General features: G+C 46.8%; 1 protein-coding gene across 1 annotated transcript in view; it reads right to left on the bottom strand.

Annotated features, from left to right (window-relative positions):
* HKDC1 (hexokinase domain containing 1) overlaps nt 1-18,555 on the bottom strand; it is a gene marked incomplete at both ends in the record, with an annotated part of 38,958 nt that extends 20,403 nt beyond the window's left edge. The window contains 6 exons of the mRNA XM_079712404.1: nt 1,846-1,945; nt 3,052-3,147; nt 7,100-7,219; nt 7,322-7,470; nt 13,481-13,643; nt 18,493-18,555. Of these exons, the coding sequence (XP_079568530.1) occupies nt 1,846-1,945; nt 3,052-3,147; nt 7,100-7,219; nt 7,322-7,470; nt 13,481-13,643; nt 18,493-18,555 (691 nt within the window). The remainder of the gene's footprint in view (nt 1-1,845; nt 1,946-3,051; nt 3,148-7,099; nt 7,220-7,321; nt 7,471-13,480; nt 13,644-18,492) is intronic.
* Between the last annotated feature and the right edge of the window lie 1,118 nt (nt 18,556-19,673).

The following is a 19,673-nucleotide window of genomic DNA, read 5'->3' as shown; positions in this document are numbered from 1 at the left end:
ATATTTTTAATCCTTTCCCTATGCTACTTAGGTTCTTCTCTATTTGATACTAAAAACATTCCTTACTCATAGCCTGCCACAAATTGTTCCTAGCATAAGCTACATCCTTATCTTTGACAGTGATTAGCTATCACGTAAGAAAGCAACATGCCATTATTCAAACACAAACTCACTCCAAGGAAATACCTCAGACACTTGAGTAGTGGTGAGTGGCTGCAGATAGGCACAATCTGCAGCCAGTAGGTTTGGGACCTATTGAGATAATGGAAATGTGCTCATTGGATTGTGGTGATGGTTACAAAACTCTATAAATTCACTAAAAGTCACTGAATTATACAACTAAATGAGAGGATTTTATGCCTCAGTAAAGCTATTTTTGTTTTTGTTTTTGGCCACATCGCGTGGCTTACGGGATCTTAGTTCCCCAACCAGGGATCGAACCCAGGTCCCCAGCAGTGGAAACACGGAGTCTTAACCACTGATTGCCAGGGAATTCCCCAATAAAGCTGTTTAAAAAAATATTTTAAAAAAATATATCTTCCCCTGGCTGATACTCTGGTGTCAGAATTTTAAAGCCAACATGAGAAATAAGACATGCAGAGAATCAGAGTGTAATAGAATATTTGGAAAAAGCTTTTCTCAGAAAAGCACAGACACTGTTTGGGCATGGCACCCAATTGGCAGGTTACCAGACACAGTCACTAAGACAGACACAGTGGGCAGTAGCAGATGCCATGATAGACAAGCACCAGGCCTATTCAGAGGTGTGGGGCTCCAGAAACAGGAAGGCAGATCAAGCCCCTCCGCTGTAAAGATCCTGCCCTTTGGGAAAGTCAGGCTGAGGAGAGTGAGTTGGAAATTAAGAAAAAGCAATTCAGAAAACTACCCCCAATAGTGGTAAAGGAAAAGGGAAGCTGCAGGGATGTTTGAGAACAGCCTATAAACCCGGTCCATTTGGCCTTACTGTCCCCTGCACAGTCTTCTCATGGACCCCTCCAGCAGAGCCCCTCCCAGCTCAGGTGTTGGGACCACCCACCAGACACCCCCGCTGAGCTGCAGCCTCCCTGGTCCAGGCCCACACGCAGCAACGAAGGCCCAACGCAGCCAAAAAATAAATACATTTATAATTTAAAAATAAACAAAAATGCACACCCCACTTATCCATCCGCCACCCAAAGTCCTCCCGTGCCCTGTCACCCCTGGGGTAAAAGCCAAAGACCTTCCAGTGACTGTGCTCCATGTCCTAGGCCACCTGCCCAGTCCTGTCCACTCTCTCACGTGAAAGGCCTTCTACCCTCAGCCTCAGTCACTTTGATTCAGCCTTTTAGGGTTTCTCGAGCACCCCAGACTCATTCCCATCTCAGAGGCCACAGGGACTCTCTTCCTCACCAGCCCTGCTTCGCTCCCTCTTCCTCATCACTGAGGTCCCTGCTCGAATGTCACCTCTCAGCAAGGCCCGGCCTGACCACCGTACCACAGTCACTCTCAGTCACATCACCCTGCTTTATATTCCTTATCATACTAACCACCACCTGAAATTATGTTACTTGTTTAGGCCTTTTCGGTCTCTCACCCACCTCGGCACTGAAAGCTTCATGAGCACAGGAACCTTTGGGACTCTCACCACTGAGAATCTGATGCAGAGCACAAGGCCTGGCACAAAATGGGCACTCAGTAAACACTTGTTGAATGAATGCGTATATTAATTTTCTATCTCCCTATGTTGCTTCTTCTAAGTAGAAAGTGCCAATAACTTTCCCACAGAATTTACTCAGAGTTCCCCGAAACTAAGCCCCAAACCAACCCCTTTCACCCTCCTCCAGAAAGGAAGTCAAATTGAGTTACCAATGATGACACCAACTTCACAGTAGGGATCATCATAGGCACACGTCATCATGGTCCCCACGGTGTCATTGACCAAAGCCAGGATGTCCACATCTAAGTCCTGCTGGAACACAAGCCCCAGAGGGCATCAGTGGGTGGGAGGGAGGTGTTATCCCTTTATGTTTCCCCATAGAGGAAGCAAAAGCAGTGAAGGTGCCTGGTTGAGACAGTCTCTAGGTCCTGCCTTCTGGGCCTGCCTGTAAGGAATAAGGCCTTTGTCAAGGATCAGGGGAGAGAAAGAGCAGTTGGGAGCCAAAGAGTGAAATTCATGCTCCTGCTCTGTGGGTGAAAGCCTCTGAGCAATGAAAATACGAGGGATCGATCACCAGGACTCCAGCCCATGTTTGAGGGACCCTGAGAAAAGCATGTTTATCCTAGGAGCAATAGTGTTTCCAGGAGAAAACACCAAAGTCCTTGCCCATGGGGACATTTTAACCAGCCTCAGCCAAGTCCTCTCCGTGGGCACCACCATGGGTTTCCCGTTCTACCAAGTCAACGTGGGTTATTACACCATGGTTCCACAAGGTTTGGGGGAGCATTTTAAAGTGAAATGAAAACAATAAGAGAAAAACAAAGGGTACAGAAGAACATGAGAGCAACTTTAAAGAGAAAAAAGACTGGAAGGGTATACGTCAATATATTCCTCATGCTGTCAGGGTAGCAAGTCATTTGGGTTTATTTGTGTACTTCTCAGCTCTGCAAGGAGCATGTCTTGCTTTTATAGTTCTTTAAATTATCATAAAATGTATTCAACAAACAGAGATACTCAATGAGTAGAGAGTAGAAAGTGGGATCAAGAGCCAGACAGGAAAGAAAGTGACCTTTTAAGCCTCAGAGAGGAAAGGTGGCGGTTGGAGCATCACACACAGCATCAGGCCTAAACAAGACCCCCGAGGGGCTGTGGCAGCTGGGGAGGCCCCAGGGAGGTGCAGGTCACCCTTCAACAGTGATCAGAACACTCTCCACATGCCAAGGCTCACAGGTGGGTTTATCCAAATCGGCAGCATCTGTGCTACGGTGAGACCTTCCCTAAGATCAAATCCGTCTCTGATTCTCCTTCGAGGGCAGGCATGTAGGAGACAACCCTCCCCCACATCCTCCCCTCACCCCCGCAAGAGAAAGGGGCTAGAACTGGGAGACCTCCCCACGCAGAGGTGGATTCCTTACCTTGTGTTTTCTCATAGCGTTGGCCAGAGAGCTCACTACGTCTGTGCCCTGAACTCCCCGCGCCTTAAACTTCTTTGTCCATGAAAGCAGGACACCCTGGGGAAAGATTTCAGATCCAGACAAAATAAGGAAGGCACTCAGTTCTGAAAATGAGCTGCAGAAATTTCATGCTTAAAGTGGCCTTCTCTTCTTTAAGCTGAATCACACCAATCCTTTCAACATTTCTCCAGAGGCCTTTTCTAATAATTTCGACATGTTTATTACTCTCATCTGAGCAGTTTAAAACATCATACATAGGGGCAGAAAGAACAATGGCTGCAGAGAACACTTAGATTCATAAGACATTGTCCAAGTCATTTAACCTCTCTGAGCCTCAGTTTACTCACCTGTAAAATGGAAACATCAGTTCCCTGCCTCTGTCACAGGATTGCTCTGATAGAAGTACCGGCATACGGTAGATGCATGATGTGAGCAGAATGCCTGGTGTGCCAGGTCCACAAAGCAGAACTGACGGGTTACTTTGTAAGCCTCCCTCAGGGACTTCATTTCAACTTAGAAAAACAGTTCTCAATTTGCATTATCAATTATCTGCTTACAATTGGTGTTTCTCAAGAGTTTCATGTCTAACATAGCAAATAATCACAGAATTTTTCAGACTGGAAGAGAACTTGGAGATTAAGAGACTTGCCCAAGGTCACATAGTCAAGAGGAGCTGAGCCCAAACTTACTAACTCTGACCATCCCCACCCCCTCAGTTTATGGATAAAGCAGCCAAGCTTTAGAGAGGAAGGAAGCTGTTCCAGGTGTCACAGTGAGTGAAGGACAGAGCCCAACTGGAACATAGGTCTCTGACGCACCCCCCCAGTGACCAGGTTTCTCCCTGCACCACAGCGCTGCCTAGTGGTAGCTCTAAATTCTGCCCTCATGGGCTATGGTAACATCCCTGCCCCACCAGAGGAGTGAGAGATTGTAGGGTGGCGTCCCCCGCAAAAGGATGCTAGAGACAATGTGGGACCTGTTGGGGGGAGTATATATGGGGGAGTGGGGAATAAATGCATGTGATGTATTGTTAAGTGAAAAAAAGCTGTACATACAACTATATATTTTTAAATTACACATACAGTATAACACCAGTATTTAATATAGATATGACTGGAAGGGCGTATCTCTGAAGGTTGGGCTTAGAGGAGATTTCTATTTTCTTCTTTAAACTTTTCAATTCCTACCCTCTTTCCTCTCTCTTCTTTTTCCTACCTTGAAAAAGTATTACCATTTTATCATCAGAAACACACACACACACACACACACACAAAGAAATTTCTCTTTGGCTAAGACTTTTCCGTTCCCTCACTTAAATAAACAAAACAACAGCAACAACAAATTAACATCCTCCTTTAATTCCAATGCCCTGACCTTCTTTAATCATTTTTTAGTTTTACAAAGAATCCCCCTTAGCCATACCTCCTCATAAGAAGTCTTCCCCTTCCCACCTCCTTCTGCCCTTACATGGCTGATCAGACTCCACCTTCTCCAAAGCCCTTATTTTCATGTCACAAGTCTACATCTGCAGCAGAATCACGGTTAAACAGCTATGCCCACTCTCGGTTATTATTACTAACGCATTTCCTTGTGGCTGAAGCTTTTCTACTTTAGACTTCACTGAAAGGCAGCTTGGGAGGAAATTTTATAAAGTGCAGGTAATTCAACTAGACTTTGAAGAGAAAAAGTTTTTCCCTTCCTCGATATAATCAAGCCACCCTTGCCTCGTTTAAATGTCGTCTGAAAACCCTCATTGGGATATAACACAAAATGGGTCAAAATGCTTTCAGGCACCTGCTGGCGTTTTTTTTTTTTTTTTTTTTTTAAAGCATGGATCATTCTTTTTTTTTTCTTAATTTTATTTATTTATTTATTTATGGCTGTGTTGGGTCTTCGTTTCTGTGAGAGGGCTTTCTCTAGCTGCGGCAAGTGGGGGCCACTCTTCATCGCGGTGCGCGGGCCTCTCACTATCGCGGCCTCTCTTGTTGCGGAGCACAGGCTCCAGAAGCGCAGGCTCAGTAATTGTGGCTCATGGGCCCAGTTGCTCCGCGGCATGTGGGATCTTCCCAGACCAGGGCTCGAACCCGTGTCCCCTGCATTGGCAGGCAGATTCTCAACCACTGCGCCACCAGAGAAGTCCACCTGCTGGCATTTTAAACAACATTCTAGACCTGTGTCTTTTTGGAAAGTCAGCGTGGTCAGGGAGTTTGGGAGCTTGGGCTGAGCCATTCTTGGCTGTGTGGCCTTGGTTAAGTCTCTTAAGCTCTCTGAACTGCATTTTCTCAAATATAAAGTGGAAATAATTATATCTCCCTCATATGATTGCTTTAGGATTTAAATGAGGTTATACACATAAAGAGTTCATCAGAGTGCAAGACAGTGTCAAAATCTGAGATACAGTCTATCATCATCATCATCATCATCATCTTCCTTCTTGAGGTCTCTGTTCCTAAGCTCAAATAAGAGGTGTTTAACTATTCGGTGAATTGAGGCCTGATTCCTGACTCCTCCCACTTCCCCTGCTGACTCGGGGGAACTCTGCTCTTCCAGTCTGCAAACACAAGCGAAGCTCCACCTGGCCTCTTCTAACATTCCCTGAAACCTTCTTCACACTATTTTTTTCTAATTCTTTCTCAAGAAAATAATTAAAAAGTAAACCTCAGACCATCTCCCATATAGACAGATGATGGCAAATTCTCATTCAACGGAATCCAATAAATGATTGATTGCACTTTTCAATTGTCAGATAGTTATCAAATAGCTATTAAATATAAGACATTGTACTAGAGACCCTGGGGATGGAAAGGAAGAACAATATAAAATAGTGCCTGCCCTCCAGAAACATCTGTGGAATTGGGGGACAAGGTACAAAAGAATGAAGAGACAAGTTGTATAGGGACAATTGTCAAAACCTTGCAGCTACCATTGACCCACAAGGCACAGTGCTCAGCGCATTACAGATGCTTTGTCTAAGCTTCACCTCAGCCCAGCAAGTAGATATTATCCTTGTTTTACAGATAAGAAAACAAGGGACCCAAGAAGTTAAGTAACTTGCCCAGGGGACACAACTTGTTCCGAGCCAGGATTCAAAGCCAGGTCTGTGGAACGTGAAAACCCATTCCCTTTCCACTATCCCATTATCAATAAGCGACTCAAGCCAACAATATCAAACACATCCCAAGTCAAGGTGGTCCATGAATTGACTATGAGCTGGGTGTCATGACCAGTCCGTGCAGCAGGAGCTCACAGACCACCACCCCAGGCAGGAGTGGCCTGCAGAGACCTGACTTGTGACAATAACCCCCGGCCCAAGAAAGCTCATTGTCCTTTTATATGGCCCCTTGTTTATTGTCACAGATTCACATAAGATCAGCTTTGCCTTCTCCCTGTTTACAAATTGAAAATCTGAGGCACACAGAGATGGATTACCGGAGACTCCAGCTAGCTAGTGGCACAGCTGAGCCTATACATCCCAGGTGCTGGGTCTGTTCAGTAACACTGTCACTCCAGTGACCCCACCTCAGTCCTCCTCCTAAGCGCTCACTGTAGAGGGAGACTCCCCAAGTCTTCCCCCTCTTATTCTAGTTAGCTGTGTCAATGCTTCTGAGAGTGGTCGCCAGACCAGCAGCATTCGTATCACCCGGTAACCTATTAGAAATAACAAATCTAAGGCCCCACTGATTAAGAAACTCCTGCATGGGGCCCAGCAATCTGTGTTTAACAAACCCTCCAGGAATTCCGACGCAACCAAGGTCTGAGAATCACTGAGTTTGGTGGTGAAAACCATTTTGTTCCCTGTGCTGTGCGCCTATGAAGTGTAAAATCAAGGCGGCCGTGTTAACATATTCCCTGCCTCACAATTCCACCTCACTGTTTAAAAAAAAAGAAAAAACAAACAAGAAAACTCCTGCTGATCTCTCCTGTTCCCAGCCTGACCCCTGCACATGCCATTCTCCAGCCCCAAACCCAAATCCTATCCAGCTCCTTCCCTCCCTTGCACCAGCCTTACCTCTTCTAATTTAGTCTGTTTGCAGGGAAAAGAAAAGGTTAGGCCAAGAGGTAATTTCTTCTGCATCAGCTCTTTGGTTTTCATGAAATCTGCCAGACAGTCAGCTACGTATTCAAACAGCTGCAGAGAAGAGAAAGCACAGGACACGGGGTTAAGGCACTGTCACCCAGGAACTTGATGCCAAGGCCTTCCCCCACCTTCACAGAGCTCCTGCCCTGCTACCTCTGTGCCATTCCCTCGGATAATTTCATTGGGTGTTGGGTAGAACTGACTCTCCATCTGGACATTTCGTTTCCCCTCTTCAGAGACTTGCACCTTCAAGACTCGAAACTTAGATCCTCCAAGATCCAGGGAAAGAAACTCCCCATTTTCTATTAAAAAACAAAGCCAAAAATGTTATCATTTATTGAGGGTCTGCTAAATAGCAAGCTCTGTGTTCAAAGTTGGAACTGTAATAAATGTCATGAAGTCTCACAACCACCCCACAAGCCAGGTATCATTATGCCCACGTGCCAAGACTCCAGAAGTGTGGCCGTTGATTTGTGCCCTCCAAGGGGCAAAGCTGGGGTGTGACCCAAGTCTGCCTGCCTCTGCAGCCTCAGACCTGTCCACTGGGCCATCCAGTAAGGAATAAACGCGTTCATATGGAGAGGGCAAATGTGAACTCCCTTCACGCAGGTGGTGTTAGAAATGGGCCTTGACGGTGGAGCTTATTCTAGCCCGCCACAACCCTGGCAACCAGGAGGAGAGAGCTGATACTCTGGGAAACGGGCATACGGCAGAAAAGGCAGGGGGAGTGCAGGGAAGAGAAAGCAGCCCCATACGAGCCTCAGTCTTATGGGCAGAGAGGAGACACTCCAGGGGGGAAAGGAGACAAGAACCAAATGCTGGTCCTTAAGGAGCCAAGGATGCTTAATATTTTGGGCCAGAGCCACTCCAAAAGGAGAAAATGTAACCTGACTGAGTCCAGTATAAGACAGATGCTATTAATAAAAAGGTGGAAATGACACATGTGTTGGCATGAGGCAGCCCACCCTGATGACTTCAACTCAGATTCCAGCCAGAGTTCCTGCCTAGGACCCTGCCAGTATCTTCAGCATCAGCCACAGATATGGGATGGGAACTCATGTGTGAAAACCCTTGAACCAACAAGTCTTTGTATAGAATTATCTGTGCTGGAAAAGTGGCTGCATGTACCAGGCATGCTTCATGACATATGGCCAAGGCACGTGTAAGTGAAACTCCATGACCACAAATCTGGTCACCCAAGTGGCCTTTCTTTGGTACCATGTGACCCTAAACACAGCTTCATGAATCTAAGGAACCAGCTGGCCATTCAGATTCACTCCTTATGAAATGTGAAATAAAACATAGAGGGAATTGCTAGTAGGTGGTAAAAACTGAAGTGGAAGCATCCCAAACATCAGAGGTCAGCTGGGTAGCCAAGGTGGCCACATGTATGTAGGCTGAAACCGTGGAGGAAAATTCCTAAGTTCCAGTTCCCTTGAAGCCTGAGTGTACCACAGTTCCTGCCCTCAGATTCCCACAAGGTTCTGTGTGTCTCCCTTTTGGGTTTATGTGTCCTTGTACTACAAGCCTCCTTTCCTGACCTGCCTTGACTGGGTTTCTCTGTTCCTAGCAATCAAGGAACTAGTGGCAAGCCCTCCCAATGGCGTGGAGCACCGCTCTTCAAACTTTAATGTGCATGTAAATCACCCAAGAATTTTGTTTACATGCAGACTATGATTCAGTGGAGGTGGGGCCTGAGATTTTACATTTCTAAGCAAGCTGCTGCTGCAGGACCATGGAACAAGGTTTAGAGTTCTCATTTATAGACCCAGTCAGCTGGATATTTTGCTTTTGTGGAGATTTCTGGAAAGCAAGACTCTTATCTCCCTAGATCAGCCCTGAAAGGAACCTGATGGAGCCATTTATTCAGGGAGGGACTCCAAGGAACTAATCCTGTGCAACTTTATTAGGACTCATCATGTACCAAGCAAGAGATGCTTTCACAGGTGTTATCACAGGTTGCACAGGAAAGAGGGTAGATCACATGATCCATGTACATATGAACATTTACTGAGCACTGACTTTGTGACAAGTGACATGCCAGGTGCTAGGGATGCAAAGATGAAAGACTGTGGGCCCCCTGGGAAGCCCATCAGAAATATAGGCAAGTAAATAAACCATTTCCACACAGTAGGGCACGCGCTCTGATTGTGCGAAGCACAGGGAGCAGTGTCTAAATCAGAGCAGGAGTCAACACCTCAGAGGAAGTGATACAGAGCTGAGTGATGAAGAAAGAGAGCGAGTCAGCCAGCCAGCCAGAGGAGAGCAGGGGTCCAGGGAGAGGAGGTCATGAGCAAAGGAATGAGATTGCCTGGGGTGGGAAAGGTCAGCACTTCTGAGCAGGAGGGACGTGTGACAGAAATGAGACTGGCGGGCAGTCTCGGGTTAAATTAGGAAGGATTTGGAAAAGCCACCCCACCTCCAAGAAATTTGGGATTTACCCAGGTGAGGGGAAGCCACAGAAAGATTTTAACCAAGACCTGATTGAGATTTTGGGAAAACGCCTCTGACACCAACCAGGATAGATTGGAGGATTTTTTTTTTTTAAACATAATTATTATTATTATTTTTTGAAGACGTTGGGGGTAGGAGTTTACTAATTTATTTATTTTATTTTTGCTGTGTTGGGTCTTCGTTTCTGTGCGAGGGCTTTCTCTAGTTGCAGTGAGCGGGGGCCACTCTTCATTGCGGTGCACGGGCCTCTCACTATCGCGGCCTCTCTTGTTGCGGAGCACAGGCTCCAGACACGCAGGCTCAGTAGTTGTGGCTCACGGGGCTAGTTGCTCCGCGGCATGTGGGATCCTCCCAGACCAGGGCTCGAACCCATGTCCCCTGCATTAGCAGGCAGACTCTCAACCACTGCGCCACCAGGGAAGCCCAGATTAGAGGATTTTAATAAAAACCACATGGTGTGATCCCTTCTGTAACTCTGACACAGAGAAAGGACTCATTGGACCCCAGGGAAAGGAGGACCTGCCTAGAAGAAGAGGGCAACAGCGGCAGGGGGGCCACCAGTATCTTTACGGTGATTATTAAGATCATTATGACCTCTCATCATGGGGCTGTAATGTACAGCTTGGTGACCATAGTTAATAATACTGTATTGCATATTGGAAAGTTGCTAAGAGAGTTCTTAAAAGTTCTCATCACAGGAAAAAAAAATTTGTAACCGTGTGTGTTGATGGATGTAACTCGACTTTCTGTTGCGATCTTTTTGTAATATATACAAATATTGATCAGTATGTTGTACACCTGAAACTAATGTTATATGTCAATTATGTCGCAATTTTAAAAAATAAAAAGAATGCTAATTTAAAAAAAAAGAAATGATCTTTCAAGAAGGTGAGGTTTCCTTGAGAATCCACCAGCTGTAGATGATCCTCCAGTGACCTTTCAGTGGCTCCAGGCAGCCGTGGACACCAGGGGTTTCCTTCTCCTAAGCCATTGCCAGGGCTTGTGCTCCTTCCCCACTCCCTAGTGCAGCATCTCCCAAAGGCACAGGAGGACTGAACGTGTATATTCCTGGAGATTCACCATCTCCAGCGGGAGAGGCCTGAGAAGCCATATGTTTAGGAATCATCCCAGGTGAGTCTTATGCTCAGGCAAGTGGGGGACCCCTGTCCTAATGCAGACCCCTAGGCCCATCAGCTGACAACACTGGGGCTCCTGGGCTCAACTTGCAAGGCTCACCCTCTGGGAGGCCTAGGAGGCTGCCTGGAAACAGAGGCCAAGAAGAGAGGCAGCTGGGATGGGGCCTAAAGAACCACTGTCACCTTCAAATCACAAGATGGGCACTTCCTGTCCTCCTTCCCTTGTGACTGGTAGAAGAGAAGGCACAAACGATAACCGTGCTTTTAAGGTACTCGTAAGAACAGTCAACTGCTGCTCCCTGACTGACAGGCAGGGAGGTAACTAAGGCTCAATCAGGTTACCCCTCTCAGGGAGGTTCAGATGAAAGAGGGGAAACTAGAGAGTAGGCAAACCCAAAAGGATTTCTCTGGAAATTGAATACATCTCTGAAATGGAGGCCCCAAGAGATTAGGATATAATTATGAAATCATACCACCAGCTCCCAGGAGCTCTGTAGGACTTGGGACATTTTGAATAGTTGAGAGCATTCCTTCCACATGACCTCATCTGATCCTAACGACCCTACAAGTTGGTGGGACAAACTGGCCACGTCCCTTTTACTAATGAGGACAGGAGTACAGTGGTTCTGGGACTTAACAAGGTCACCTGGCTCCATAGGGACTCTGGGCCCAGGGACCTCACTGCAGCAGGATCACTGGTGAGATTTATTGTGTGATGAGAGGCTCTATGGAGACAGTGAAGAAAGGAGGTGGTGTCTCCTGGCCTGAGGAGGACGCAATTTCTAAAACTTGGTCAGTTTCACTTCCAAACCTTCCTGAAGCAGCCAGGGTCGGGAAGGCACACCTGGCCAGTAGCCTCACACCATCAAAGGCCACTTTCCCTTGCATCTGGGGACACACCTCTGCAAGAGGAACCAAAGCACCAAAAGCCAGGAGGACTCTGCCCTGGGGCTCCCTCCCTCACACACCTCATGATTCAGGTGCTTCCTTGGAATGCCCAGATGATCTATCAAGGACACAGTCCCTGCAGCATTCTCAAAGAGCAGTGTCAGAACTCAGCAGAGATTTCAAAGCAGGACTGTCTCTCTCCACAGCCTGTGTTCTTCCATGGTGGTACACTGCCCACTACACAACCGCCACCAGCAAGGGAACGGGTCTGTCTCATCACAGTTCTCAGTTCTCAAACGGCAGAGCCAAGCTACTTGGGCCCAGGCATTGGCCCAGAGGGGCCCAAAGCCCGCTAATCCGATCAAAGGTTCCTTCTCCTTCAAGAGCCCCAAAGCCCCTGCTGGAGCTTGGTCGCAGAACTGGGGTCCTGACATTGAGGAAGCCCCGTGGTCCTCACTGCACTCATCTGACCTGAGGATAAGAGTTACACCATGGGGTTCTTATGGGGATTGTATGAGACAGTGAGTCCCTAGCACCGCATGACCATAATAGGTGCCTGGTATATACCAGCTCCTTTCCCTCCTATGGCTTTACCCAGAGGCTGAGAGTGAAGGAGTTTGATGGAACCTCAAAGATTCCCTCTAGAGGTCGCTAGGCTGTTGTAAGCAAAATAATGGCTCCCCCAAGATGTTTACATTGTAATCCCCAGATCCTATGGATATGTTAGGTTATATAACAAGGGGGAATTAAGGTTGCAGATAGAATCAGAATTGCTCATGAGTTGACCTTGAGGTTGGGAGATTATGCTGGATTATCTGAGTGGGCCTAATATAATCACAGGGTTTTTAAATGTGGAAGAGGGAGGCAGAAGGGTCAGAGTCAGAGATTTGAAAATGCTATACTGAGGCTTGAAGATGGTAAGGGGCATGAGCCATGGAAAGCAGGCAGCCTCTAGAAGCTGGAAAAGGCAAGGAAACAGGTTCTTCCCCAGAGCCTCCAGAAGGAATGCAGCTCTGCCAACACTTTGATTATAGCCCAAGGAGACCCACTGCAAACTTCTGACCTCCAGAGTTGTAAGAAAATTAATTTGTGTTGTTTAAAGCTGCTAAGTTTGTGCTAACTTATTACAGCAGCAGTAGAAAGCACATTTTACAGATAGAAAAATTAAGGCTAAACATTTTGCCAAAGGTCACTGAGATATGGCAGAGCTGGGCCTAGAACCTAGGTTTCTTCAATTATTATTTAATATTTTTGCCACTACGTCATACTATCTTCCACTACTTCCTATCTATAGCCTAGAATCTAGATACCTAGGAGTGAAATGCCCTTTACTCTCCATTCTACAAATATTTCAGGCCTAGTATGCATCAAGCACTACGCAGCGCTCAGAGTGCTGTGGTGAAGAAGACACAGACCCTGCCCTCAGGGAGTGCTGGTCCAGTGGGGAGACTCTCATACACAGCAGGGTGACAGGCGCTCTGATAAGAACCTAATCCAGCATGGAGATGCTTCCCAGATGGAGGCAGTAACCTCTACACTGAGATGGAAAAGCCAAACTGGTGTTCGTAAGGGGAGGAGTGTTGGGATTCTCCAACAGGAGAGGGAACAGAGTGTGTAGGGCTAAGGCAGGCAGGGAAGAAACAAGGTGCATTTGAACTTTGGCTCAAAACTTTTGGTACTGAGCATGACTGAAGCATAGAGAGTCAGGGGGGTGGGGGGATGTGGAGAGAGGGCTGGAGAGGTAAGCCAGGGAACAGGAGCAAACTTCAGTTACCCATCAGCCAAGAGGGAACCAGGGGGATCAGGGTCCCTGCCAGCCCCCAGCCCCACTCACCTGAGCCATCTGGAATGGCCCTGACAAAGGTGGGCAGCATCTTCACCGACGCTGTGGGGTTGGTGTCCTTCCCCAGGCCCTTCTGCATTTCAGCCTGGAACCGAGCCATGATGTCCAAAAGGGTCTCATCGGAGAGCCGCATGTGATACAGGAACCTGTCCACCTGGAACAGATAGCAGAGTGATCAGGGTTGGCTGCTGGGGACACCTGTCCTCCATTCAAGGCTGTAAATTCCCACTCCAGGCATGAAGCTGCATTCCTGACTCAGGACAGCTTCTTGATGTGGATTCCCAAAGGTCCCTTGCCTGACCACTCATCAAGCTGGGGAGTTAGAACAGAATGGAATGGAAAGCCAGGGAGGTGGGGACTTATTCCTCTGAAAAACAAGCTCTGAGGAAAAAATGGTTCCCCCATTTCTCTGATGGGACAATGGAGGGGCAAAAACGAAGAAGGATTCAATTTCTAAGTCCTGGTTCAAGGCCCTCACTGTTGTCCTATTGCCTCTCCTCTGGAAAAGACTAGCTATAGCTTGAACCTCAAATTCCTAAACATAGAACCTTTCTTTTGTGCAATGGTAACAATATATATTCACACGTTTCCCCTTGTTTATGAGCCGCTAGTAAGATCAGAGCTAAATTCAGTTTCCAAGTGCAACCTCTAAAGTCCAGTGCTTTAAATTTCCATTTTGTTTTTAACTGAGGTTGTTTTAACTAAGATGAAGTTTAATTTTTAAAGCCAGATCAAATTGCTATTGGAAATGAGAGCATGTCACTCAAGTAACCAGAAAATTGGGACAAAGGACCACTACCCCAGTGGAGGGAAGATATAAAAATTACTAATGCTGGGCTTCCCTGGTGGCACAGTGGTTAAAGAGTCAGCCTGCCGATGCAGGGGACACGGGTTCGTGCCCCGGTCCGGGAAGATCCCACACACCGCGGAGCGGCTGGGTCCGTGAGCCATGGCCGCTGAGCCTGCGCGTCCGGAGCCTGTGCTCCGCAACGGGAGAGGCCACAACAGGGAGAGGCCCGCGTACTGAAAAAAAAAAATTACTATTGCTGTGCACAGTCCATTTGAAAGTAGTAAGTCACATCATATTACCTTCCTCCCCATGCTAACGCTAATCACTTGGTGGCGGCAGCCTAGATTCCCAGGGCTCGCTGGGATGGAGTACCACGAGGAGGGACAGTGGCACAGGTGCCCTGTATTGCCACCCTGCTTTATCTACTGAACAGCCTCTCTATTCATCCAGGTCACAAGGAGGTTTCATCTTGGCACATTCCTGCAGGAACTGCTCTCCCACACTTTTATCTAAGGCTAAGAACATTTGTTGCAGTATACAAAGTGCTTTCATGTATGTCACCTAATCTAACCTCCAAGACATCCATTTGAGGCAGTCAGGTAAGGCCAAATTATTGCTCCTAATTGAGAGATGGGGACTCCAAAGCTCAGAGCCATTAGCAGCATTAGGAGAGCCACAGGTAAGTGGCAGCCCTGGGACTATAACGCAGTCTCCATATTCCTCGCTTATGGCCTGGTTTTGCTTCACAGCTTTGTGCAGGACCCACAAGCCCAACAGACAAGTTATACCAAAGTCCAGGGGTCACATGACCTTTATCATAAGACAGGTACCCAGTCATCAGCCAGGCCTAGAGGGCAGGCATCCCAGTTCAGTCCAGGGCCAGTATGGAGTCCTAAGCCAGTGAAGTGGTCCATGGCTCCAGGGGCTTGGGGGCCCAGCAAGAGGCCAGAAAACCATCAGAGAGCCATTAACAAAAGAGGACAATTGGGCTTTCAGCATATTTGAGAAGATAGGAGGGAACCAGGTCATGCTTCATTAAGGGCTTTCTGTTCACCCGGAGTCTGTTTATGACTAATTGGTTGGCACAGCAACACACAAGGAGAAAACCGACAGAAGGGACGTGACCCAAGTAATTGGGGCTTGGGGAAGGGTGAGATGTACTACACTGAACCTAAACTTGCTTCTTTATCACCCCGAGGCCCTTCAGACAGTGCCCCTGAGCGTATTGCTCATTTCTGCTCAGCTCCAGAGCATAAAGACCTCCTCCAGGTAACCCCATAGCATCATCCTTTGTATGTAAGTAGTGGTTTTGAGGCCCTTTGGGGGTAGTTTGCCAGCTGAAGTTTAACAGTTATTCAGGACTTTGGGTTGCTACTCCTGCTCTTTCAGTAAGTTAAAGTTATGACACACAAATGTCAACTTAGTGTCAGTTTCTTGTTTATTCTTTGTATCTTCCACAGCACCTGGTACAGTAGTTAGAAGGGAAGAATGAAACATACGTTGGGACAAAAAGGCTGTATTTTAAATCCAAACAGGTGATTTGAGGCCCGTATAAGCAGGCCCACACGTCGCAGGCACCAAGGAAGGGTACTTAAGTTCAGAATACCAAGCCCACTCCTCTTGGAGTGACTCACAAACCATGTGACACCAGATATCTTCTAAACAAAAGAGCCAACAAGCATCACATTTAACATATGAAGAGCAAATTCCAAACTACAAGCTCAGAGCTGCTGAATTACAGGATGTGGGAGCCGGAAGGGACTTTACAGATCACTTAGTCCAAAGATCCTGTATTATGAATCGAGAGTCATAAAATGGTTCAACTCTTGAACCCAGTGATGTCACTTCTGGGAATCTATCCTTAGGAAATAATCCCAAATATGGAGAACATTAAATAGACACCAATGTTTATCATAGCAATATTTTATTTGTTAAAAAAATGTTTATGAAAGTGGCTGAATGTCCAACAAGAGAGAAGAGGTTAAATTATGGCATATCCAATTTGACTGAATATTAGGAAGATAATTATGGAGAAATGTACTTAAGTGGTTACGTTTTAACAGTAAGTGAACTATACAGATCCACAGTGGTATACACAATATAACTGTAAAAACATCCACTGTGAAAAAAGACAACAAGGGCTTCCACGTGGCAGACAGGACAATGTCTGCGAGAAGGGTGGGATTAAAGGTAACATTTCCACTTTTTGTAATGTTGACTTACTAAACTGTAAAAAGTACACAGGGAAAAACCTAACCAGTTCTTCTCTTATGAATGAACAATCTGCAGGTCAGTGACCAGACCCAGTCTAATGTTATCAATAGGTCAAATAATGTCACTACATCGAATTGGAAAAGATCTCCTCTCCTCTCCCCTCCCCCTTCCCCTCCCCCTTCCCTTCCCCCTCCCCTCTTCCTTTTTCTTTCTCTCTCTTCCTTCTTTCCTTCCTCTTTCTTTCTCTTCCTTCTTTCCTTCTTTCTTCCCCTTCCTTCCTGTTTTGTTTTGGTTTAGTTTTAATATTGCTATAAGGAAATTTTAAAAAATTGTTCCAGGGTCTGAATAGTAACCCTCGTAGCAAGTAGCACCCAGGATCTTGACAACTCTAGAAGCAGGAAGCACAGAAACTATGGAGGGGACTGGCTACCTGACCCGGACGGAGAAAGAGCCCATGCCTTTTGACCAGGTGTGTTGTCACCACGAAGAGGAGTGAATGAGTTGGTGTTCTAAGAACCCGTGACTCAATGCAGCAACTCATAAACTGGCCACCTTGCTACCTCAGACACCTGCTGGCTCACTCATCAAGGTGGCTGGAAAGTGCTCCTGACTATCCCTGCTCAGCTCACTCTTAGCTATCTTGCCTTCCCCTGGGAGAGAGAGAGGGGTCAACCCCAGGCCTTGACAAACACTGACCCTCCTCCCAGAAGGACCTGGAACAGATCAGTGGAGGCTGCAATCCCATCTCCTGGGCCTGCACCTGGACTGGTGGACAAACACATCTAGCCTGATTCTTGGGTGTAACTAAAGGTTAACCACCACAAAGGGGCCCAAGGTAACGAAACTAATTTGCTAGAACTAGAGGTATAAAGGTCCAAAGACTCCCCTTGAGGGCTGGAGAGATACCATGCAGGTTACATCTTTACTAAGAGGTTGTAACAGAAAATGAATTCTTAAGCAGTGCTGTATAGGACTTTTCCACCTCCTTAAGAAGCTAGTAGAGAGCTCCGTGAACCTAATCAATAAATGAAAATTAAGATAACTCTGATTGATTTACAATATTTTAAGATTTGCTATAACCTGCAACCCAACTCCCTAATGAACAGAATGTAGTGGGAGGTTATCCCACCCAGCACAGGAGGACTGTTAGGTGCCATGCTTTCTTTTTTCAGTTTGAGAAGCCAGGAGGCATCATGACACAATGGAAAGAATGCTGAAGGAGGATTCAGAGGTTTGGGTTTAATCCTCACTCCACCTTAAATACCTGGGTAATCTTGGCTAAATCCACCTGCTGGGAGGACTTCTGTTATCTATAAATTGAGAGATGCTCGTGCCCAGAGCCCTGCCACTGGCAGCTGGTGTGGCTAGAGGGGCAGGCTGGGCTCATTCTAGGCTGCCAGGAGAGAATGCTGGTGGCTGGCCCCCATTTGAGCCTTGGCAACTTTTAACCAGCCGACCCTGGAATCAATTTTGTAGGCAGGCTTCTTGGGCAAAGTGGCAAAATAATGCACATCATTAAGAGCACACCACTGGCCAACAGCACGTGCCAACAATATATATTTTGATTATTGTATGTAAAAACTCACACCCCTCTTGGTATCCGTATTTATATCCTTTCAAGCATGTGAAGAATCATGTGAATTACTTTAATGAGTTCTCAAATTTTCTTTAAAAATGACTCTTCTTTGTAGCCTTTCCCCCAAACACTCCTCACATCCAACACAATTGTCTTCAAGCTTTCTAAAGACTTTCTCCTCATCCCCTTCCCGTCTGGTATCTGCCAGGAAGTCCGAGTGAAATGGAAGGCTCAGGACAGTATGCAATGTGCAGCCCATGGGAGATTTACTTCCTCTTCCCCTTCTGTGAGTTTTTACTGCCTCTGTGCACCCTGTACCTTTTCTAATAAGCTCTCTTAAATCTCTTCACATGTAGGCACGGCATCAATTAACTCTGTCAGGGAACACTGAACCAGGTATCTCTCAGCTCTGTGAGTCCTTACCTTCTTGATCTGATCCTCCTTCAGCTTGGTGAAGTAAAATGCCATCAAGTGTACCGCAAACATTTTCCCCAAGTTTGGTTTCTCCTGAGGTGAGCAGAGATTTCCGTGCAGTGTTCACTCCCACGTCTCTGGAGCGCTGCCCACTTCCAGTCCAGGCTGGATCCCTCCGGGGAACTAGGTGCTACAGATTAAATACTTCCAGGCTGCTTAGTTCAATGATTAAACTTTGCCCCCTGTCTCTGGTCCCTCCCTCCAGCACACACTTGATTGTCTAATAGGAAGCTCAGGATGGTAGTTGAGGGTTGGTGGAGGGCAGGCAGGGGATGGGTTGCTTGACTCTTTGAGAATCGGGTCCCACAAAATCTCGTTGCTAAGCAACACTCTCAAGCTAATGTCCCACCAAGCCCACTCAGCCGAGGAAAATCTTCTGAGAAGTTGGGCGTTAAACAAAGCCAACTCTCAACCAGCTGAGCTGCTCTGTAAATGTCTAGTCTCAGGCTTTCCTCTTTAGTCCTTTTCTTCTCAGCACAGGAATAGAACTCCTAACTCTCTGCTCCTCAAGAGCACTAACTTAATTAAGACTAAGTACTGCCCTGGTCAGAGAGGTTTCAAGAATGTTGGGGCAGGGCTTCCCTGGTGGCGCAGTGGTTGAGAATCCGCCTGCCGATGCAGGGGACGCAGGTTCGTGCCCCGGACCGGGAAGATCCCACATGCCGTGGAGCGGCTGGGCCCGTGAGCCATGGCCGCTGAGCCTGCGTGTCCAGAGCCTGTGCTCCGCAACGGGAGAGGCCACAACAGTGAGAGGCCCGTGTATCCCCCCCCCCAAAAAAAAGAATGTTGGGGCAAATTCCTTCATTTGTGACCAATCATATCTCTTAGCTTACAGCCGTTGGTAATGGAAAAAAATCAGTAAAGGTTTATCTATTCACAGTGGTAAGCCAGAAAACCTTGATATCCCAGCTAATGAACCAGAAAAAAATTATCCATGAGAAAGGATGAAGTCACCTGTACTCACTGGGCAGCTGCTGCTGGAGAGAAAAACTGAAGTCACAGACAGGAAATGTCTCATCTCAGACCACCAGGGTATTTTGGTTCACTCACTTATCTTCCTCCATCATACTTGATGTGAGAAGGACCCAGAAAGGGGTCAATGTATGGGTACAACAGACTTTGCACTCTTC

Source organism: Hyperoodon ampullatus, assembly GCF_949752795.1.
Source record: "Hyperoodon ampullatus genome assembly, chromosome: 1".
Classification (NCBI taxonomy): Eukaryota; Metazoa; Chordata; class Mammalia; order Artiodactyla; family Ziphiidae; genus Hyperoodon; species Hyperoodon ampullatus.
The sequence above is the reverse complement of the archived record's forward strand: the minus strand, read 5'-3'. Positions and strand labels throughout refer to the sequence as shown.